A 24,221-nucleotide genomic window follows, 5' to 3' on the forward strand; every position below is an offset into this window, starting at 1 on the left:
TACTTACATGCACGTGCTCATAACTGAGTACCGTCGTACCTTAGGTATTTAACTAGGATACTTTCTCATTGTCCTTCAGTATCCTTAGGTACTTATCTAGGATACTTACTCATTGTCCTTCAGTATCCTTAGGTACTTATCTAGGATACTTTCTCATTGTCCTTCAGTATCCTTAGGATACCTTCTCATTGTCCTTCAGTATCCGTTGTATAACTAGTTATAAACATTTAGCTAAAAACTAAGGCTTAGTGCTCAAATCATCATACTAGTTCATCCATCATACTAGTTCTTCATAAAAATGAAGCTACTAAGACATATTGAAAGTATTTGGGCAAGATAACATATTTAAATCATGTCAATTTCCATGGAAAACATGTTTTACTTAGCATGAGAAATAGCTTCAAACATACGTTGCTTGGCACTTCATTTAAACACTTAGCACGGAAAATAACTTCAAAAATTTCATAGTTTTTAAATCATTAAAACATTAAATCATCACATAGTCACTCACAGCTCATCGAGGCTGTTAACGGGTTATACGCCTCTCCTAGCTCTTCTTGGCCTGAAAGGACATAATTCCCGGTTAAATTCCTTAGAATTCTTAGCAGAATACCTCAAATAGTTCATTTACTAATAGAACTTTCCTCAACAAAATCACATTGCTAGCGAGACAACCATTATGAGTGAATTCATCCTCATGAGCGAGATCAAGCATTTCTTTAACAAACTTCAACATAGCGATATTCATCATACCAACAAGATTCAGCTCAATTTCTAGCGAGATTTCCTTCTTGAGTGAGATCCTCATCACAAAATCAGCGAGATTATCATCCTGAGCGAGATCCTCATCCTCCTCATCTTGCTCTCGCTCTTCACGGTGAGCTGTTTGCTTGTTCTTGCCAAGCAGCTGTCTGCTTCTGCACAGACTCTCGATTTCAAATTCAAAAATTTATACCTCAAAATCCTGAACTCTTTTCAAGAAACTTCCTTCTACAAACTTGTTTAAAATTGAGTTAATTTCTTACCTCAATATTTCAGCCAAAAATTCCTTATTGTTTGGCCTGGGCTTTCCAATCTTCACCTCAAGCCCTTATTAATCCGAGATTCTGCCTCTTCTGCAAATCTCACTTTTTGTTCTTCTTCTCCGTAATCTTTCTTCGGCAAGAAACCTCAAAAACTAGATTCTCCCAACTTTCAAATGGCACCGATTCACTAAATTTGCTCATTAGATTTTGTCAGGAAACCAAGCTTTCGAAGTTTCTCTTCCTTTTAATCTTCCTGTCGCCTCCCGAGTTCAAGGATTAACTGCCACGTCACCCCATATTTAGTGCCTCCAGCCAAACCAATAAGTGAGTTTCCCTATTTAATATGTTTTTCTTTTGCTTTCTCCAAAACTCCTATAAATAACATGGATTTTTACTTATTAGATATTTAATATATCATTCCTTTGTCTAAACATACTTGTCTAGGAAATTTAGAATTCGGGGTTTACACCTATCATATAGGTCGATGCCCAATCCTTTAGCTAAAGCTATGTGATCGCCTAGCAAAAGCTATACGATCGTTTAACTCATCGCTTAGCTCGGTCTATCGCCTACAAACACTACACGATCGTTTACTTTGGGCAAGTGATCGTTTAGTAAATACTGTAAGGCCATTTAGCTCACCACTGCACGATCGTTTAGCTCGCCCTAACCGTCGTTTAGTAAATCTATATTTACTTGATGACTATCGTGAGATCCTTTCTTGCCGAGAGAAATCTCAAAAAACTTTTATCAAAACTTTTCAACAATATGTAAATCTTACTAAAATTAAGAAAACTATTTTTCTTTTATCTCACGGTTACCATGAATCCAATAACCACCTACGCAATTGGTTATTAAAGAAAAAGAATTAATTATCCAATAATTAATATTATTATAAATATAAATGATAACCAACTTATCATATTACATTTATAACCTATAGTTTTAATATTTCACCTCATGAAACATATAAACCATAGTTCTTTTTCTATTCCATGGTACTTAATGTAAATCTCATTTACATCAATCCTCCACTTGATGTATCTTATACATCATGCCGATTATATCATATATAATCAAAATACCTTTTGTCAATTTGAACATTTCAAATCAACACCAAGAACTGATCCTCAACTGAATCCAATGAGCTACCAAAGGGACCTCATGGACCTGTAGCTCGAAGCTCCAATGGTACGTGAATAACTAACTAAACTCTTTAACCACGAGATCCACCATTCGTTAACTGCCAAGCACTCCACTAAAGACCGACAGCTGAACTCTCTTTACCACAGACATATTATGTGTCCATCTTAACCAATCAGCAGTGCGACAACCCTCCACAGATCGCTCGTAAGTAAAGCTGGGCCAATAACCGTTATGCCCCTGTAGTTACATCTGTCTCCTTAAGTACCATTGATCCCTCAAATGAACATAAGTCATAGTTCTACTATGACTGAGTCTTCTCTTCAAAAGAGAAGCTCTAGTCACTAATCTAAAGCCCAGAAATCAGCCCTTAAGGGAGCAATCTCTCTACTTATCCTTGCTTTGGGAAAGGAGTGAATTCTATCTTGTAGATTGAGTTCCCAGCTCCCAGATCAGACAAGTCCCTAAAAAGGGTATGTTGAGTTGGCAATCTGGCCACTCTCACCCATACTAATCAAAGGACCGCCTCAAAGGCAAGAGTTCCCAAAACACTCAGAATTGAGGTTATGTCACCTATGGTCGTTTAGGTGAGATGTAAGTCTCTAATACCAACGACTTTATATACAGAGTCTAATCATCTTGTGGTCCAGGTCTTATACAAACTCTTTGTATAGGACACCCCCGCTCACATGTCTCCACATGAATGGTCATGATCTACCATCTATAGTAGTTTACAACACTTGCAAACCTCTACAAAGTGGGCCGTATCCGTAGTGTCACCAGGATCAGGTATCCCACCTTAATCCTTATACTACAGACCTATTTAGGTTATCACTTAAGGCATGATACACTTGTATATCACATATACATGCTTAAGTTCACATAAGATAACTAAGGAGCTTTGTTTATTGGATATGAGTAAATGCCAAAATTAAATAACACTTATTTTATTCATTAAACAATGTGTATCTTTACAAAACAATGAGACTCTGGGAGAATTAGGACACCAATCCCTTGCGGTGGTGAAAACAAATAGGTTGGATGGTGTTTTGTTTAAGAATATTTCCTATGCGACATAGTTCAAATAAAGAGTTGATGAAATCGAGAACTACAATGAGTATGCGATGAACGGGTTGAGAAAAGTTTAGCTAACACTTCCTAAGATTACGTACAAGTTATGCAATCATGCTATACACAAACAATAGCATGCCATCTCTCAATGCAAATGCCATAATTCTTATTTCTAGGACGCATGCGATGTATACGAAAATGTCGATAGGACTTATGTCTAAGCCTCTATTCCTGTCTATGCAATGATGAATGATGCATACATACACAAGGTGACCGCATACTATCATATCCTATTTTTAGGGTGCATGCGATGTGTTAATAGCAATAGAACTTATGTCTAAGTTTCTATCTCTTGCTTATGGGGTTTTAATCTGACTCTCTCAAGCCTAGATTCTAATCTGACTCTCTCAAGTCTAGATTCTTTCTTTAGACTACTCTCTCAAGTATCTCTAAAGGGTGAATGATGCATACATAAGACAAGATGATCGCATAAAGTGTAAATCTTAGGTCATGCTAGCTAAGTAGTACTCAACCCATTCGGAAATTTAGCTATTCATGCGAAATGTGGAGAGATTGAACATAGATTGAAATGAGAATTCCTTTTTCTATAAACAAAGATGTTGAATACAGAATAGCAATGGAATGTAGAGATAAGAGGCCCGGTAGCAATGTCTTGCTTCTCGTGGCCTTTTACACTATCTTTTTCACTCCAACTCTGTCCAGGTGAATAGTCTTGCTTTCGCAAGTGTTGGCCCTCTCTCCCTTTGTAGCACTTTCCGGAAGTCTTTCAATCTGTCCAGGAATGATCTCTCGGCTTCTTTGTCTCTTAGCTCGTCTCCGTCTTCTAAGTATAAGTATGAATATGAATAGACTAACGGCTCTACTTATTCTCTATATGATATATATGGCGATATCTGATACAATGGTGGCCTTTGGTACTTATAGAGCTCAAGGTGAAGCAGCCTTTTTCTCAAATGATTGCAATGATGGGCGGTCATTAAATCTCCTGCTTTGATGTGTCGATTAAAGGTCACCGAAAGTTGAGTGTACTTGCTACAGTGTGGCTTTAACGACTTGTCAACTAAATTCAGATTCGACCGTCATCAGCTTTTCGTCCGATCATGATTTATTATGTTGTCACCTTAATGTGCAGTCTTTAAGCGGCCACCTTCTTGAGCTACCTCTCACGATCGCATATGATCGCATGACTTTGCGATCGCAATCTTTCAAGCGCGCGGATGCCTAATTCCTTCAGATCGCAATTTCACTTGTGCCAACACATTTTTCTTGCAGAAAATAAGTAAATTAGCTGCTTTTATGCAATGGGCACGTGCGATCGCAATTTCTTCAGTTTAGCGCCTTTGGACATGATATTGTTTATTTTTACCGTCACATTCTCTCATTGTTTTACTTATTTGCACTGTAATAATGTGCATTTCTACCCGTTATCAGGCATGCCACCGACCAATGCCCTAGAAGTGGTTCTGGAAGTGAGGAAGGTCAGCCCCCAAATTCATATCAGGGTAGTTCAAACCGACAGCAATAGTACGATTGGGTCTTTGCCACCAACCGTTGAGAGGCTGAGCAGTCTGAAACAGCAATGACAGGTATGCTCCCAATCTTGAGGCACTAGTTTATTGGTTTGTGGTAAAATAAAAAACATCTAAATGTGCAAAGTCAAGTAATGAAGTAAATATCATTTATATTATACCATCACAAGTGTTCATACAAATTTGTTTACAAACTACTGAACACGAGACTTTAGGGCATAAACCCCAACACTCCAGTCTTCTATATCCTGTAGATACAACCTTGTTGAATTTTCTCAAAATGGCAATCAACTTCAATATGTTTAGTCCTTTCATGAAATACTGGATTAGACGCAATATGAAGTGCTGCTTGATTATCACACCACAACTTTGTCGATGTGGTGATTTCAAATCCCAACTCAACAAGAAGTTCATATATCCAAATCAATTCACATACAGATTGTGCCATTGCTCTATATTCTGATTCCGCACTTCAATGTGACACCACATTTTGCTTCTTACTCTTCCAAGAAATCAAATTACCACCAACAAAAACATAATACTCTAAAGTTGATCTTCTGTCTTCTTTAGATCCTGCCCAATCGGCGTCTGAGAAACATTCAACATCAGTATGACCATAATCCTTATGTAATAAACCACACCTGGGTGCAGCCTTCAGATAACAAAGAATTTGTTCCAATGCAGCCCAATGATCAACTATAGGACATGACATGTACTGACTCACAATACTTACTGAATGGGTTATGTCGGGTCGAGTCACTAGAAGGTAATTAAGTTTTCCCATTAAACTCCTATATCTTTCAGGATATTTTAGCAATTCTCCATCTTTTGTAAGTTGTAAGTTGGGCATTATTGAGGTACTATATGGCTTAGCCCCTAGCTTTCATATTTCAGTCAACAAGTCAAGTATGTATTTTCTCTGTGATAATAGAATTCCTTTCTTGCTTCTTATCACCTCAATTCTTAAGAAGTATTTCAACATGCCCAAATCTTTTGTATGGAATTGACTATGAAGAAAGGTCTTTAGAGACTGGATACCTAAAGCATCATCACCAGTAATCACAATATCATCCACATATACGACTAACAAGATGACACCACCCTCAGATCTCTTAAAAAAGATCGAATGATCTAACGTGCTCTTCCGTATTCCAAAGTTTTCAATCACCTGACTAAATTTTCCAAACCAAGCTCGTGGGCTCTACTTTAATCAATACAAGGATTTACGCAGGCGACACACCATTCCATTCTCCCCCTAAGCAACAATCCCTAGTGATTACTCCATATACACCTCTTCTTGAAGATCACCATGAAGAAATGCATTTTTAATATCAAGTTGATGTAAAGGCCAATGATTGATTGAAGCTAATGAAATAAACAACCTCACAGATGCCATTTTTGCTACAGGAGAAAAAGTATCAGTATAGTCAACGCCATAAATTCGTGTGTAGCCTTTCGCTACAAGGCACACTTTTAACCGAGCAACAGAACCATCAGGATTGACTTTAACTGCGAACACCCATTTGCAACCGATAGTCTTCTTTCCTGTAGGGAGAGAAACTAAATCCCAAGTACAATTATCATCTAAGGCAGTCATCTCCTTCACCATTGTGGCACACCAACTAGGATGAGACAAAGCCTCATGAACAATTTTAGGAATGGATACAGACTCTAAGGATGCAATGAATGAACATGTGGAAGACGACAAATGGTTATATGAAACAAAAGAGGAAATAGGATGAGCACAAGTATGTTTACCTTTACGAAGAGCAATAGGAAGATCATCACTCGTTTCTAGATTCAATGGCGAAGAAGACTCTGGTATAGGGCATAGAACTGAATGAGGTTGTCATCGAGTATAGACCTTAATGATGGGTGGAAGAGTAGAGGTAGCCATAGGTAGAGATGAATCAGGAAGAGGATCGGAAGGAGAAATAACTGTGTAGACAAGGAAATCATCCTCTAATTCCTTATGCTCCCCCTGACTCTTATTCGAAGAGAAAGAAGGTGATGAAAAAAATGGGGTATGTTAAAAAACGTGATATCAGGAGAGACGAAATATTTATTTAGACTAGGACAATAATACCGATACCCCTTTTGGACATGGGAATAACCAAGGAAAATACATTTTAAGGACTTTAGATCCAGCTTGGTATGTTGAGGCCGAACATCCCGAACAAAGTAGATACAACCAAATATTTTGGTTGGAATGGAAAACAAATGTTGCTTGGGACATAAAGTACGAAAAGGTATCTCACCCTTAAGAATGCAAGAGGGCATGCGATTTATTAAGATACAAGTTGTGGAAACAGCATCATCCCAAAAGGATTTTGGACCATGCATCTAAAATATCAAAGCTCTGGTTGTCTCAAGGAGATGGCGATTCTTTCGTTCTGTAACCCCATTTTGAGATGGAGTATCGACACAAGAAGATTGATGAAGAATGCCATGGGCATCTAAATAATACTTAAGTGTATGAGAGAAATATTCCTTAGCATTATCATTCTGTAGGATTTTAAGAGCACCACTAAACTGAGTTTGAATTTCAGCATGGAAGTTACGAAAATGAGAAAGTAACTCAGAACGACTTTTCATTAAATATAACCACGTAACACGAGAATAGTCATCGACAGATGTAACAAAATACCTAAACCCTCATTTGGACTCAACAGGACATGGACCCCAAACATATGAATGGACTAATTCAAAAGGAGCACTAGCTCGTTTATTGACTTGAGGATACAGAATCAAACGATGAAATTTGGTAAACTGACATGAATCACAATCTAAAGAAGATAATTGTTGAAGTTGGGGATGAAGACTCTTCAACATAGAGATAGACGGATGACCCAAATGACAATGCTCTTCAAAGGGAGATGACACGCTTGAGCATGTGATGGCCATAGATGTCTGTGGTTCAAAGATGAAAAGACCTCCAAATTCACGTCCTTTACCAATAGTTTGTTTCGTCGTAAGATCCTGAAATAAGTAATAACCAGGAAAAAAGGAGACACAACAATGAAGATTACGAGTGAGTTTACTAACCGAAATCAAATTAAACGAGAAATGTGGTAAATTTAAAACTGATGACAAAGAAATTGATTCAGTAAGATGGACAGATCTTGATCCTAAAACAGGAGTGGATGTTCCATAAGCTATAGTGACATTAGGTGAAGAGGTAGATGTACAAAGGTTAGAGAATAAACTGAGATTACCTGTCATATGATTTGTAGTGCCAGAGTCAATGACCTATTTTGACGTGGAGGAAAAAAGGCATTTAGAAATGTTACCTGTCTTTGCGATGGTCGTAATGGGAGTAGAAGATGATGCCCTCAATGACTCTTGATACTGTTGAAATTTAGCAAACTCCTCTACAGAAATCGTAATTGACTTGTCAAGATTATCAGGAGTAGAGGTGACATGTGCAGAGGGTGATGGCATCCTCTGACCCTTATTCAATAATCTTCTGCATTCACGCTTTGTATGGCCAGGTTTATGATAATAATAGCAAAAAACACCTCCTGGATTTGATCTTTGGTTATTGGGATGACCTTTGGAGCTATTTGATTCAACCCCCTTATTACCTCTATAATCATTTGTGCGCCTAATCAAAGCACTACTAGAATCAGATGACGTAACTGCTTGTGTCTTTTCAGTACAAAATATTCGAGTGTAAGCTTCTTCCAATGATGATATATTTGAGCTTGACAACACTTGATCTTTAGTCATCTCATATTTAGGGGCAAAACCTACTAAAAAGCTCATGATAAACAACTTTTCACGTTGAGCCATTGGAACTTTTGGATCCGTGCTGATTGGCATCAAGGTATTGAATTCCGCGCATGTATTTTTAACCTCCATAAAGTAGTTTGTAAGAGATTTTTCTCCTTGATTAGGTTGATATAGAGTCTTACAAACATCAAACACTCTAATAATATTCTCTTTCCCTGAATAAAGGAAATCCAAATATTCCAATAGTTCCTTGACTGATTCCCAGTGATTTACTAGTTCAACAATTTCATGGTCAATAGAACTCTTGATTTGTAGAAGCATTCTTGAATCGTCCCGCCACCAAATCTTCTTATTAGCATAAATTGATGGCTCTTCTGTAATGTGATCATCCATCTCCATGCTCTTAATAAAGTGGCTAACATTTGATATCCATGAATAGTAGTTGGATCCATTCAACTTGTGTTCAGTTACTTTTGACACCTAGGAACAATCTCAGACATGACTACTGGTTTCTTATCAGCCATTACCTCAAAAAATAGACACCGGACAACAGAGAATCAAACTCTAATTTACCGAAGAGATGTCTTTACAAGCAATGAATATATCTATATATCCCAAACAAACACACCACCAAGAAGAGTCAACAAAACTGAGGAAACCCACAGAAGACGAACCAAAATCAATGGTGCACGCGCCTATACGCGCTGGCGCGTGGACAGACAGCAAATAGGAACAAGTGGTGCGTGAGCCTCACGTGCTGGTCAGATGGGATCCGGACTTTGGGTTTTTTAGATTGGCGACTGGGCTCCTCAACAGACTAGGTGGTGTCAAAAAAATAGCCTTTTCTTTTCTTTTTTTTCCCTGGCGGTGGCGGCTAACGATGGCAAACGAACCAATGATGACGACTGTGAGCAAAAGTATAAACTCCCCTCTCCAAAAAACCCTAAACATATCACAAACGGGTACTAAATTCTCAAACCCTAAGGTTCACAAAACCCTAAGTTTGTTTAGAGAGCTCTAATGTCATGTAAAACTCTTAGGTTTGAGAAAGAATCAGAATTCTCTTTTCATTCACCAAAGATATGAATATATACAAGTGTACAAAGCATAGAAAAGGAAAATATCACAAAATATTTACAAGAATGGAAAACCCTAACTATAGAATAATAACAGAATCAAACTTCAATAACAATTTTATTGATTTACAGAATGAGTTTATTGTTTACAAACCACGAGTTTTAGGATATAAAACCCAACAGCTATAGTGTTTGATTGATGCACAAATTGTGAGACTGTATTAAAATCTCAACATGATTTTAGTCTACGATTGTATGCTTACGCCTATGTGAGACTGATAGTGGCTGTTGGCACTCTTATCGAGTTACCCACATCGTATGTCGTGAACCTTCAGGTTCGCCTTATGCTTACGCTACAATGTTCCCTTGGGATCACCATTTATGCTTAGGACTGTGCCCTCCGAGGTCACTACTTACGAAAACGTGCCTTCGGGTCCGCCCCTTATGCTTATGCCTATGCCTATGCCTACGATGTGTAATGCGTACTTAGCCTCGACATGAAGTCTAATAGTTCACTCAGTGGGCCCAGTAGTGGGTTGCTTATTGAGTATGTTTATATATTCATCATTTTCCTTTCATGTGTTTTCATGTAAAGTAAAGGTAGACCGGTGAATGACAAAAGGGATCCGTGACCCGGCCATGTGGACATGTTATCATTTCCGCATTTAGGTTTCTTTTGATCGGGTCCGGTTTAGGAATCTGACATTTTAAATTTATGAATATTTCATTATTTCATTTATTAATTCGTTTAATTATTATTTATTTCAGATTTGGGTCAGGGGTACCTAGTACGGTGTTTTCAGGATTTTGTTATCGAGCCTTATTGAAATGAACTAAAGTTTTCAATTCTCTTATTTAAAATTTTCCTTTAGAAGTTTGTTGTCAAGCCTATGCCTGCACAAAGTAACGTTTTAGGAGTTGAATAGGAAATTTTGGGTCGTTACAATATGCCGCATATCTTAAAATACCTTTAAATTTCCAAATGAGTTCAAAACTGTTATTGTTAGTTTTGGATGGAAAGTGTTAATGTTTTGTATAAAAAATATCCTTAATTTTTTAAAAAAATTAAAATATACCCTTAAATTTAAAAAGATTAAAAAATAATCTTACTGTTACATGAAGCGAAATCATTAATAATGTATTCTTTATTTTCCTCGTTTTTGGATATCTTGTTACTCCCCTTTTAATTAAATATTTGACATTTGTTTATCTAAATAAATAAATACATAAATAAAATTGCTAGAGAGGGGAGAGTCATTAGTCTAATTTTAGTTTCACAGATTCAATTACTTGTTCGAGGGTTAAAATCTAATTTAATCGATTTCAATTGCTTGAACCAGGGTTTTCTTCTTTGATTGTTTCACGCGCCGAAGAACAATTCCATCAGCTTAAAACTTTGTGAGCGACTCAAGAATTGGGAGTGACCTTCAAAACGCACTTCGCAAAACCCCAAATTTCAATCCTCTAACTCTTCTTTTGATAATCTTCTTGCGATTCAGCATTCTGTTTCTCTCGCTGAGGGAAGAATTTCTGTGGCTTTGGATCTCTCATGGCGGTTTCCACTCAACCGCCTGGTCAACTGCAGGAGATTTCTGGTTTATGGGACAGTGTGTTGGAGCTTACGAAGTCGGCACAGGACAAGAACTGTGATCCACTGCTTTGGGCGGTTCAATTGAGCTCCACCCTCAATTCCGCAGGCGTTTCCTTGCCGTCGGTTGAGCTCGCCCAGCTCTTGGTCTCTCATATTTGTTGGGATAATCATGTTCCGATCATGTGGAAATTTCTTGAGAAAGCAATGACCGCGAGAATCGTTCCTCCTCTGCTGGTTATTGCTCTTCTTTCTACCAGGTCTTGATTACTCTCTCGCTTCCTCGAGTTTTTATTTGAATCGTGTTCAGGGTGCATTTTTAATGCAGAAGGTACTGTATTGAGTGCTTCATTACGTTTTTTTGCCGGTATCGTTCAAAGTAATACTTTGAATTTGGTAATGGTTGTTTATGTACCCGCGTGGACCATTCTGAAACTAAGTTACGGAGAATAAAAAGAAAATGAAACTGAAGATATACGGATGGATTGCGACATTCATACGTCTTTATTCATGCATAGATTTCGTGCGTTGTTGCGTAATTGTCTTTCTGCTTGTATATCATCCATAATTTTGTCGTGCTGTAGTTGTCTACTGTTGATAGTAAGTTCAAGTCTGTATCTGATTCCCCTTATAGAATTTAATTTGCGTCAGACACTGAAGTGAGTTGGGAAGATGCCTAGAACTTATTGGCGTTTTGTTTTTCTTCCTATTTGTTTATTCTTTTTGTTTTGTTTTGTTTTTGTCATCTATTTACTGTCCAAAGTTGACATTTATGGCATTTTTTCTCTGATTTACTTCAGGGCAATTCCATATAGAAAGCTTCGACCTGCAGCGTACAGGCTTTACCTGGAAGTTCTAAGCAGACATATCTTTTCATTAACATCCCAAATCAATGGACCCAATTACCAAAGGTAGATTTGATTGCATTTCACTCGTGTGCAGTGTAGTGGTTAGCCTCACTCTCCCTTTCATACTTTTTAATCATTCTTCTTAGTGGTACACCTAGTGGTAAAATTTTACCTTGAAAGGTATTCGGCTGTATAACTCTGAGCAAAGCCAAGAAGTTTTTGACCACTTCCACATAATGCACCGTTCTGGAGAGAGAGTTATCATGAGTATTGATACCCTCATAGGGGCAAGCTTCCAATAAAAGAAAGAGAACTTCACTTTGTTGAGATTTTTAGAGTTCTGGATTACCTTATAAAGGCTAGGGGTAGGGTTCAACAAGTTTCCTTTGATGGAAATATCCTTAAACAAGGAAAGAATTGCTAGATAGAATTCCTGTAACATCAAGCCCATCTCTGCAATCTTCTTCTTCTACTTTTTTTTTTTTTTTTTTTTTTTTTTTTTTTTTTTTTTTTTTTTTTTTTTTTAAATATAGAATCAACAAATTTTATTGAGAAAAAAAATGAAAGAAGCTCATCTATGCAATCTTTTGATTTATCTTCCTTTATGGAAGTTTTGCATTATCAATTATTTTTTTTTAATTTTTTATTAATTATGCACTAAAATATCATGGGAGGAATGGCTCAACCTTTGCACCATGATTTGTTTCATCACCTACCCGCCAGATGTTTATTTATGCAACTGGAGGGCAACGATTCATGAATGATGTTCTGCCATTTCAGGATCATGCAAACCATCGATGATGTCCTTCATCTGACCCAGATATTTGGTGTCCAAACGTGTGAACCTGGGGTACTTATGGTTGAATTATTCTTTTCCATTGTATGGCAGCTGCTTGATGCATCATTGGATGATGAAGGATTGCTGGCACTTCCTGGAGAAGAAAAATCAGTGTGGCTGATCAGGCCACAACTGCATGATATGGAACTAGATGTTCATGATTCTTTTGGTGAGAAGAGAACTGAGAACAGTGAAAGTCTGCTTAAAGTAAACACTGCAAAAGCTATTGAGATAATTGGGCAGTTCCTGCAAAATAAGAAAACTGCAAGGATTTTGTGCTTGGCCCTTCGAAATATGTAAGAAGTGTAGTTCTTTCTAACTTTGTTTACTTTCTCTATCTCCTTTGATTTTAAGAAAGGCAATATTTCATTGAGTCTACCACTACTCCACTAGGAGTTGAAATAATTTATACTGCTTTAATGTTAAATGTATATTTGTGTATTGTATAGTACTATAGTTTCATTTGGATGAAAATATTAGTCATTTATCTTTTAATTATTTTTTTAGATGTCCTTTCTTTTTATAATTAGTTCCTTTAATTAGAATCTCTCTTGTATTATATTTACCCATTATTGGGTCTTTTATAAAAAATATGAAAAAAATATTATTTCTCCAAAAATAACATTAAATGAATGCAAAATTTTGACGCCTCAATGATAAAGATGTAACATAATAATGTTTTTGGTTTTTAGGCCATTGCACTGGGCAGGTTTTGCCCAGCGGTTAAAACTACTTGCAGCAAACTCTGTAGTTTTGAGGAACACAAAGCTAATAACTCCAGAGGTCCTTCTGCACTGGACATCTGATAAAAGTAAGCTTTTATCACAAGAAGGAAAAACATGTCAGCTAGAGTTTCGTGATGTAATGGCTTCTGGATCACTATTTTCTTCTGCTGGTCAATCTCATGGCGTTAATTGGTCTGCATTGTGGCTTCCCATCGATTTGTTCCTGGAGGATGCCATGGATGGATCGCAAGTTCTGGCAACTAGTGCTGTTGAACGTCTGATATGTATGAGCTAACAAATTTTATATTGCTCGAGTGATTCTTTAACAATTTTTACAGTGCTCAGTGTTTCTTGAATTAAATTGAAATTCTAAGTTTCCCCAAGAGTTCTATTGATCCAGAGTCATCCGCAGGTTTGATAAAATCTTTGCGGGCAGTTAATGATTCCTCCTGGCACAATACATTTTTAGGTTTGTGGATTGCAGCATTGCGACTTATCCAAAGGGTAGGATCATATAGCACCTTGATAAATGAATGTTTTGCCGTTCATATCCTCTTTATGTTCAGATATTAATTTGTCTGAAATGATTTCACGCTTTCAATTTACTTAATTAGCAGATCCACTGTCTTGAATTGAGAGAACTTAAATGATTTCTGTTCTATGATAATTGTATAGTAACTTTGTGTTGGCTTGGAAAGGTTTTTCTATTTTTCACCTTTTCCTTTTTTTTTTGGCAAATAAATTCAAAGACTAAGGGAGATGGATAAAAAATAACCATTGAAAATCAATCTTTTAAGAAGTTTGATGCATGTGGCAGTTTTACTCCATTTGTGATAACCAACTTAAAATACGGTCTCCTTTTGTTGATTTTGGAGAAACATATCTTGCAAGAATATTGAACGTTATTCCCTCTTATGCTCTACTTTACTTATTTGAGTGTATATTTATCTTTAGGTAACAAAAAACCCATATTTAATCTGCCACCATCCAGGAGGTATTTAACGCATTCCCACCTGGATATATTTGCTAATTCAAATTTTCCATTTCAGGAAAGGGATCCGAGTGAGGGTCCTGTACCTCGTTTGGATACATGCTTGTGCATGTTGTTGTCTATTTCAACCCTTGCAGTCACCATTATTATTGAAGAAGAGGAAGGTGAAGTAAAGGAGGATGAATGCAGCGCAAGTAAAAGCAGAGATGAAAAGCAGTCTTCAGGAATGTGCCGCAAAGGTTTGATTACGAGCTTGCAGATGTTGGGTGAATATGAGAGCTTGCTGATTCCTCCTCAATCCGTTATTGCAGTAGCCAATCAGGCTGCTGCAAAAGCTGTAATGTTCATATCAGGGGTTGCAGTTGGTAATGAGTACCATGACTGTGTTAGTATGAGCGATACACCTATTAATTGTTGTAAGTACTTATTCTTATTTAATAATTTAACATTGGTTGATCCTATTAAAACAGTAGTCTCTGAAAGATTTAAATTGATAAAATATTTGGATTCTTTTCAAACTGATAAACATAGTCAAATGAGCTATTTTATATTGAAGAAAAGTTCTATCTCCTCTGCAGAAAAAAATGGGATGGAGGATTATTGTATTTATGGACCTCAAGTGGTAGGTTTAAGGGCGTTTCTTACAAGAGCCCTTGGTCTACTATTGCTTTGTTTTGGGATATCCTTTATTCTCTCAGTTCGTTATATGTTCTATTGGGGGTGGGCACGTAACATTTGCATTCCTATTTCTGGGAGGATTGTCCGTTGGGAATGAAACCTTTGTGTTCCTTGTTCCCTCATCTTTACCACCTGTAGGAGAAGAGGTTACACTCAATGGCCTCGGTCTTGCCTTTGAAAGTTTTCTTCCCTATCTCTGTATTCTTGTCGTGTGCTTTCTGATCATGAGGCTTGTGAGGTTGTTAGTCTCCTCTCTATAATTTTAAACCGAGTTATGCATTTAGGGAGAAAGTATTCTAGGTGTTGGCTTCCATCCAGAGCTCTTTGAGGGATCCTCCAGTAGTGTTTTTTTTTCTTTCCTGGATTTTTTGTGCCCCTTCTCCCTCTCATGGCCCCTTCGTCTTCCTCTCTTTGGTAAGTTATAATTCCTAAGAAAGTGAAACTTTTTGCTTGGCCAGTTTCATTGGAGAGTGAATACTCAAGATTGTATCCTGGAGCTTTCTTTAATGGTGTTGCATACACAATAGTGCGGCCTTTGGAGGAGAGAGGAAGAGGATCTTAACCATTTACTTTGGAACTATGTGTTTATTACCTCCTATGGAAACAAGCTCTTTAGGATCTTTGAGACTGTGCTTGATCGAAATAGCGGTTGTGATGTTTGAGGAGGTGCTCTTGAATCCTCCTTTTTGCAACAAAGGAAAGGTTCTTTGGCAGTCTTAGTTTTTTGCTTTGTTATAGGCATTTGGCTTGAGAGGAATAGTAGAATTTTTTGTGGCTCAAGCAGTCTAGGGAGGAATTTTGGGATGTGATTAGGTTTAACACATCCTTGTAGGTGTCTGTTAATAGGCGTTTTCTTAATTATCAGCTTCGTTTAATTCTTTTGAATTGGAGCCCCTTTCTGAATTTGAGCGTCAGGGGGATATTGTTTTTGGGGCTTGTTTTTTATATTGCCCTTGTATATCCTTTTATCTTTCTCAATGAAAATTTAATTTCTTTAAAAAAAGAAAATTGACGTTCAATGTGTTAAGAATTTAAAACTCTTATTAATGGCATTGTGCTTGAACACTTCATCTTCAATGAGAAGAACATTATTAAATATATGTTCGAAACTGTTCTAATCTGTCATTTGAACTTCTGGTTTTCTATAAACAATTTATCTTTCATAAAGGACATTTTAATTCTTGATATGTCATAGGATTTTGGCGTGCGAATCTTCATGTTATAGTGGTTTTTGTCATCCTTTACATGCATCTTAAATTTTAGTTTTCACTCCTTTTGATCCTAGAAGGATCCCCCTCTCTCTCACATTGTTGCGTGTGTATGCATTCGAAATGTGTTCTCTGTGGGGCTAATTTGTTGCTTTTTTCTTGCTGCAGCTGGAAATATGCGGCATCTGATTGTTGAGGCTTGTATTTCTAGGAACCTTCTAGACACATCGGCATATTTTTGGCCAGGTTATGCAAATGCACGCAGTAGTCAAGTGCCTCGTAGTGCATCTAGTCAGGTGGTCGGTTGGTCATCATTCATGAAAGGGTCATCCCTAACTCCGTCGATGGTGAATGCTTTAGTGGCAACCCCAGCTTCTAGGTATGCTCTTGTAGTATCTGTTTGTATCATGTGAGGTCATATTGAGGGAAGATGATTGGTTAAAGGACCAAGTTCAGGTCCTAGGTTCTGTATTTTCATTTTGTTTCCCAAAAATGTGAGTACAGGTTCCGCAACTATGTGGTGCAGATAAAGAATCTGACAAATAGATTTGGGGAGGTTCTTGAAGTTATGAAAATTGGGAAGGTGATGCGCACAGAGTCTAAAAATTCCTTAGAAGTTAGTTAGCCTCAAAATGCTTTGCTGCCTTCATATTTATAGTAATGAAGGCAGTGAACTAACTTACAAACAGTTAACTTGGCTGTAAAAACTAAAGCTGTCTTAAAACAGAAACTAAAACAAAGAAAGGGCGTTTGTCTTTTCAGCTTAATCTATGTTTTAGGATGATGTTCTTGTACTTTTGTTGTTCTATGTCTTCTTTTGAATATTTTATTAACAAAACAAAACAAAGAAGGAAAGGTAAATGGTTGGGAAATAGCAACACCACTAACTAAGCAAATGAAACAAGTCAGCCAAAACCAGAGAAAATGCAAGAATGTGCAAGAAAGAACAAGATTGGCCTACAAAAGCAAGAAAAGCCCAAGAACAATACAAATGCCAAGAAAAGGCCAATAACGATACAAATGGCCAAGAGCAAAGCATGTTCCTACATCATTCACAAGTTTAAACTTCTAAGGAGAACTCATTCGGAGCATGGTAAAGAGAAAGATTCAAGACATTGAAAATAGGAATAATATGTTAAAGGAGGGAGATCAATGAAAACTCAGTTTCTTTTCATTTCTGTCTTTCCCGTAGAGCTTGTATCTTTAAGCATTGGTCTCTTCTCATCTCTTCAATGAAAACTTGGTTTGTTGTTAGGAAGGCAGAATAGTTAAGTGAACAGAATAGAAGGGAGAATAATTCTAGAATGTTTTCATGAGGGTCGCTGATCAACAAGAATATTTGATGAACAACTCTTTGGGAAATGTACATATTATTATCATCTTAATTCATTTATGATATTTATGCCTTGTAGTTTTACCCATATGTATCAGTATGACAATTAAATTTAACTTTAGCTCATGGATTTGATGGAAGCTTAGCAGAGATTGAGAAGATCTATGAGATTGCAATAAATGGTTCAGGCGACGAGAAGATATCTGCGGCTTCCATTTTGTGTGGGGCTTCGCTTGTTCGAGGCTGGAATCTACAAGTGAGTGATGGTGGCACCCCCCCTCCTGTTTCAAAATTTAATTTTGCATCCCCTCTCATCTGGGATTATCTTTACCCATTTTCTTCTAGGAACACACTGCTCTATTTATATCCAGATTATTGTCACCACCAATTCCTACAGATTACTCTGGGAGTGAGAGCTATTTGATCGATTATGCCCCATTTCTGAATGTTCTACTGGTTGGAATATCATCAGTTGATTGCGTGCAGATTTTTTCCTTGCATGGCATGGTAAGAATGTTAACTTGTCTGCCTATGTGACCCTACTGATAAGCTCCTGAATTTGAAGTTATGTTTTTATATAAGATTGCATGCAAGCTTGGGAGAGGTTTTATATGTGAATTTATGCCCCATTAATTGGCATTATAAGTCAAGCATGAGAGCCTAATTATTTCAGAGAAGTTTTGGTGGGATTTTGAGGCCCATTGACTGAGGGGAAAAAAAAAAAACCTCATATGAGCATTCAAACAATCATTTGATTGAGTTTTTGTTTAATAATGTATATCCTTCTTCAATGATTCTGAAAATATTTGATTTTTGATACGGAGGACTGATATAGATGATTTAACAAACTAATTGAGAAACTCTGGTTTTCGTTGTGTTGTGAGCTTATTCCTATTTTTCTTTTCTTTTCTTTTTGCTGTTTGATGCCAGGTTCCTCTACTTGCAGGTCAATTAATGCCAATCTGCGAAGCTTTTGGATCGTGTTCTCCCAAGTCATGGATCCTTACGTCTGGGGAAGAGCTTACTTGTCATGCAGTATTTTCCTTGGCATTTACACTTCTATTGAGGTTGTGGCGGTTTCATCACCCACCTGTTGAAAATGTGAAGGGTGATGCACGACCAGTGGGATCTCAACTAACTCCCGAATATCTGTTATTGGTTCGAAATTCTCAGTTAGCATCTTTTGGGAAGTCACCCAAGGATCGACTTAAAGCGAGACGATTGTCAAAATTATTGAAATTTTCTTTAGAACCTATATTCATGGATTCCTTTCCAAAATTGAAAGGCTGGTACCGGCAACATCAAGAATGCATTGCTTCCATTCTCTCTGGTCTTATACCTGGGGCCCCAGTTCATCAAATTGTTGATGCTCTCTTGACTATGATGTTCAGGAAGATAAATCGTGCTGGTCAGTCTTTGACTTCAACAACTTCAGGAAGCAGCAACTCGTCTGGATCTGCAAATGAAGAGGCCTCCATTAAGCTTAAAGTGCCTGCATGGGACATCCTTGAAGCAACTCCCTTCGTTCTTGATGCTGCTCTTACCGCCTGTGCTCATGGACGATTGTCCCCCCGTGATTTGGCTACAGGCAAGTCCAAAACATTTTTTAATAGTAACTAGAGAGACCATCTACTACTCAGCGTATTCTACATATGAAATTTGTTTTGTTTTGTTTGTTTGTTTTTCTTTTCTTTTGAACTTGTGAATCTTTTTCAACTATACCATTCTTGATTTTAAATATGAAAGAAAGTGACGTTCATTTATTGTGATTTGTAATTAAATTGGTTGCTATTTCATTAATAATAAAGTAGATCATTAATACTATCCTATCCAAAAAATAAAAAGAAAAATTATGGATTCTCGGCCCAACTTTGTTGCTGTGCATAGTCGTTTCTCCTCAAAAAGCTATTGCAGTCTCCAAGCAATCCAATTTTCCCGCCCATTATTCCTCTCACAACAGTTGCCTCATCACATCATTCTCCATCTTTGACAGGAGTCCAACTGGTCCCATCAGCCCCATTCTCCCTCTCAACGGCAAGAAAAAAATTAGGAATGTTGTTGATGGTACTCGAAGAAAAGAAAATCAGAAAGAAGATAGGAAAAAAAAAATGAAGAAAGAAAAGAAAATGAAGACGGAAGTGAGGGAGAGAGGACAAGATGGAGGAGAGAAGAATAGAAAATGAAAAATTTAAAAATAATAATATTATAATAGGTAATGATTACCTATAGAAACAATGATTGGTTTTCAAAAAGCCAGTAAATGGTTTTTCAACTGGCGTGTGGTTTTGGCTGTCAGAATTGTTTTTTCCAATATAGAAAACCGACGACCAATGTTAAAGTCAAAAACTGAACGAACGGAGTTGGTTTGGTCGGTTTTTGTCGGTCGGCTCGGTTTTCCAGTCTGATTTGCTCACAATGCATACTTTTGCTTTTGTTTCCATTGGGATTGGCTGATCTTTGTAGATTGTGAATTAACGGTCTTTTATTGGTTTACTTGGTAAGTTCTTTACCTCTATGTTTCAGGACTCAAAGACCTTGCTGATTTTTTACCTGCATCCTTCGCAACTATTGTGAGCTACTTTTCAGCTGAAGTTACACGGGGTATATGGAAGCCAGCATTTATGAACGGAACTGACTGGCCTAGTCCTGCTGCAACTTTGTCCATTGTTGAGCAACAGATAAAAAAGATTCTTGCTGCAACTGGTGTTGATGTCCCTAGTCTTGCTGTAGGTAAATTCTGATGTGCATTAATGATGTTTTGTATTTTTCTTTTCGTTATCACGTCTGGCAATTGCTTTCGAGTTTTTTTGTATGGATGACCCATTCCCAAGCATATTTATGATTCATTACCTGTCCTCACAAATGTATAAAATCTATCATTCTACTTACGTTAGAGTGCACTACTGCATTTTATAACGTATCGCGTTAGGGATGGTCATATCTGTTGTAGCCCTAACGCGATGGCCATCTCTATCGTGATACCTCCATCAACACTCTAGAAAACTCCAAGTCTAAGACGAAGTGTTTTTGATTTCTTGATATGACGACCTGTGAGAGAGCTAAATTGGGATGCTTTCTTTCAAATTTATCATGGTTCTTAATCTACCCCGGCCAAGAACCAGATAAAAACTGAACTTTGTCTGCTGCAAGGATCTTATACAATCATGTCAAGAGACTGTTGATGAAGCATAGCAACAGCAATTTCCAAAGTGTGGAAGATAATGTTCATTTAAATATATTAATCTAAATACCTTTCATGAAAGATGATGGTAATGGTAAGAATGATGGTGACTTTATATCAAAAAGATTTTTCAAGATAAGTCCTCTACTAAGTAAACACTTTTTTGTACAAATTGAATTAGTATTGCATTTCATGGATTTTCTTTTCAATCGGAAATTGAGCTTGAGTTGTCTATTTGCAGGTGGAAGTTCTCCTGCTATGCTTCCTTTACCCTTGGCTGCCCTAATAAGCCTCACAATAACTTACAAACTAGATAAAGCCTCCGAACGCCTTCTTGCCCTCGTTGGCCCAGCATTAAATTCACTAGCTGCTAGTTGTTCGTGGCCTTGCACTCCTATTATAGCTTCATTATGGGCTCAAAAGGTGAAGCGATGGAATGATTTCCTTGTGTTCTCTGCTTCTCGCACTGTTTTTCACCATACCAGTGATGCTGTTGTCCAGCTGCTTAAGAGTTGTTTCACTTCAACTCTCGGTTTAGGCAACTCCAATGTAAACAGCAGTGGAGGTGTAGGCACACTCCTCGGTCATGGTTTTGGCTCTCACGTTTTAGGAGGGATGTCCCCAGTGGCTCCTGGGATTCTCTATCTGCGAGTCCATCGATCTGTGAGAGATGTTTTGTTCTTGGTGGAGGAGATTGTCTCTCTCTTAATGCTCTCTGTCAGAGATATTGCAGTTAGTGGGCTACCAAAGGAGAAGGCTGAAAAACTAAAAAAGACCAAGTATGGAATGAGATATGAACAGGTTTCCTTCGCTTCCGCAATGGCACGTGTTAAACTTGCAGCTTCCCTAGGAGCTTCGTTAGTTTGGATTTCGGGTGGATCGGGTTTGGTCCAATCTTTGTTTAAAGAAACCTTGCCGTCTTGGTTTTTATCAGTCCAGTCAGTAGAACGTGAAGGTGTAGAATATGGAGGTATGGTTGCTGTGCTTAGGGGCTATGCACTTGCATTCTTTTCAGTACTATGTGGAACGTTTTCATGGGGCATAGACTCATCATCGTCAGCATCGAAGAGGCGGGCAAAGATTCTCGACTCCTTCCTTGAATTTCTAGCAAGCGCACTGGACGGAAAATTTTCAATTGGGTGTGATTGGGCTACTTGGCGAGCTTATGTTTCTGGGTTTGTGAGTTTGATGGTGCGTTGTGCACCGAGGTGGTTGCTTGAGGTGGATTTGAACCTCTTGAAGAGGTTGAGCAATGGATTAAGGCAGTTGAATGAGGAACAATTGGCTCTTGCATTACTGGGAAGTGGTGGGGTAACTGCAATGGGTGCAGCAGCTGAGCTCATTATCGAAGGTGGATTTTAAATTCTGGTAATTGATTGACATAAAAATATGAGCAGCCAATTAAATTAGTGAGGCATTTTTGTTTAGGAAAACTCGAACCATCAACTAACGCAGGCTTCCATTAGCATCATTAACCCACTGTAATGTAACTTTCATACACGCCAGTGGTTCGTACTGCTGTTGTGCATAAGCATATTGGCTGCCGTTTTGGCTAAAAATGGAAGGGTTTATTTGTATCCCTTTTTGTTTCATGTGATGTAAGTTACGGTAGTTAAGGTAAGAGGCTGAACTCATTAAGCAGATGGCAAAAAAGTATGGAGGATCCACAGCTGAATTCATGCTAATCATAATTAATTGGTTAAAAACACTTGAGTAGTGATTTGGATTCTAATTTGTATTAATATAGATGTATTTCATAAACTTTAATGTCTATGAGCTATTATGTTTGTACCAATTTAGTTTTTCAATTTAATTTGTGATACTGTAATTTAAGATGTTGAGTAGATAAAAAATCTAATGAACAAGGAAAAGAGGGTTTAGTTCAGAGGTAATTGAAATGACTTTTCATCCTTGAGGTGGGAGGTTTGATCTTCCATCTTCACCATTCTTGTATAAAAAAATCTAATGGACAAAAAGAAACAATAGTTAAATGACATTATGTTTGAAATCAATTAGACACTTAAGAGTCATTAGGTATCTTTTAGTATTTTGATTATTATGGTGCATGTACATTTGTTTAGGAAAACGACTAATTATTATGTGGAGTTTTGTTTGGGAATAAGTTATTTCTAAACATTCTCATTTCCTACACATAAGGGTTTTTTATTCCTTCCAAAATTGTGGGTTTTCTTTTCTCCCTTGTTGAAAGAGAAATTTTGAATCAATCACAAATTGCAATGTCATTTGCCAAATTAATGAATTACAAATAATTGGATTTGGGATGAATTAAAAGTGATGTGTCCGAAATTGAAAACATAAATTAATTTGGTTCAATTTGATATTATTATTTGAGCTAAAGTCAAACTGGATACAAGAATATGTTTAATTTGATCCAAAAGTTAAATAAGATCTAAGTCCAATTAGTTGGGCCTAGAGGCCAAGTCCATGGATCAACCAAACCAGAACTTTATAAATAGATGAGTTCTCTTCATTTGTGGAGGGTGAGAAATTTTATGCAAATGGTCTAGAGAGAATTCTCCCGACAATCAGAAGACTCTACAACTTCTGAACTCACCATACTTAAAGACTGAAATCCTTTAGAGATAGAAATATTCCTTTAAAACTCCAACTTAAAAAATATCCACGTTCTTCGCTTCCATACATCGAGTATACACATTTAATTGAGAGAGAATCAGTGGATCAAGTACTAGAGATTGAACCACATTCACATCAAATCTACATTAACACAAGTTCAACTCTACGAAACCCGTTTCTATGGAAATCTCATGTGAACAAATTGGTACGTCCAGTGAGACTTCTCTACCTCTCATCTCTCTCTTGTTATTCAAATCAATAAAACAACAAATGACATCAAAAAAATTCGTATCTAAAGCTACCATTGCAAGCGACACTAACACAGTACCTATAATCCAAAATCACTCTAAGGGGATCCTGCATGAACAAGAACAAGGCTCTGGGTGATCGCGGAGAAAATCTAGAAATAGCTGATGGAATCTTCTAAAGAGGGATCATCATCAGAGAAAATCCCTTGTTCAAAAACTCTGCTTCTGCTTCTGAACGATCAGAGAGAATCACATCTTGATGTAGTATCAGTCATGATGGCGTATGTAATAACCGAGGCAACCATGGCCATGATGAGAGGAAGATAAATCTCTTAATGAAAACTGTTGAGGAGCGAATGTTCGAAAAAATGATGTCGTTAGTTCAACTTAA

At 37.3% G+C, this 24,221-nt stretch overlaps 1 protein-coding gene across 2 annotated transcripts; it reads left to right on the plus strand.

Annotated features, from left to right (window-relative positions):
- Window positions 1–10,887: 10,887 nt before the first annotated feature.
- On the plus strand, window positions 10,888–22,767 carry LOC120077704 (mediator of RNA polymerase II transcription subunit 33B). Of its 2 annotated transcripts, XM_039031665.1 has the most exons (12): window positions 10,888–11,445; window positions 11,986–12,096; window positions 12,814–13,167; window positions 13,564–13,880; window positions 14,009–14,100; window positions 14,646–15,003; window positions 16,642–16,852; window positions 17,948–18,062; window positions 18,152–18,313; window positions 18,737–19,394; window positions 20,330–20,536; window positions 21,229–22,767. In XM_039031665.1, the coding sequence occupies exons 1-12, from the start codon at window positions 11,147–11,149 to the stop codon at window positions 22,347–22,349; spliced, it is 4,005 nt and encodes a 1,334-aa protein (XP_038887593.1). In that variant the 5' UTR covers window positions 10,888–11,146; the 3' UTR covers window positions 22,350–22,767. The 2 variants fall into 2 exon arrangements, with proteins under 2 accessions (XP_038887593.1, XP_038887594.1); XM_039031666.1 differs by lacking the exons at window positions 10,888–11,445; window positions 11,986–12,096 and adding an exon at window positions 12,110–12,134.
- Window positions 22,768–24,221: the final 1,454 nt, after the last annotated feature.

This window comes from Benincasa hispida, chromosome 5 (assembly GCF_009727055.1).
Source record: "Benincasa hispida cultivar B227 chromosome 5, ASM972705v1, whole genome shotgun sequence".
In the NCBI taxonomy this organism is placed as follows: domain Eukaryota; kingdom Viridiplantae; phylum Streptophyta; class Magnoliopsida; order Cucurbitales; family Cucurbitaceae; genus Benincasa; species Benincasa hispida.

Coding starts and splice junctions, on each gene's coding strand:
- LOC120077704 (XM_039031665.1), top strand. CDS start 11,147: ATGGCGGTTTCCACTCAACCGCCTGGTCAACTGCAGGAGATTTCTGGT. Junction 14,101..14,645: donor CATTGCGACTTATCCAAAGG/GTAGGATCATAT, acceptor TTTCCATTTCAG/GAAAGGGATCCGAGTGAGGG. Junction 16,853..17,947: donor GTGGCAACCCCAGCTTCTAG/GTATGCTCTTGT, acceptor ATTTGATGGAAG/CTTAGCAGAGATTGAGAAGA.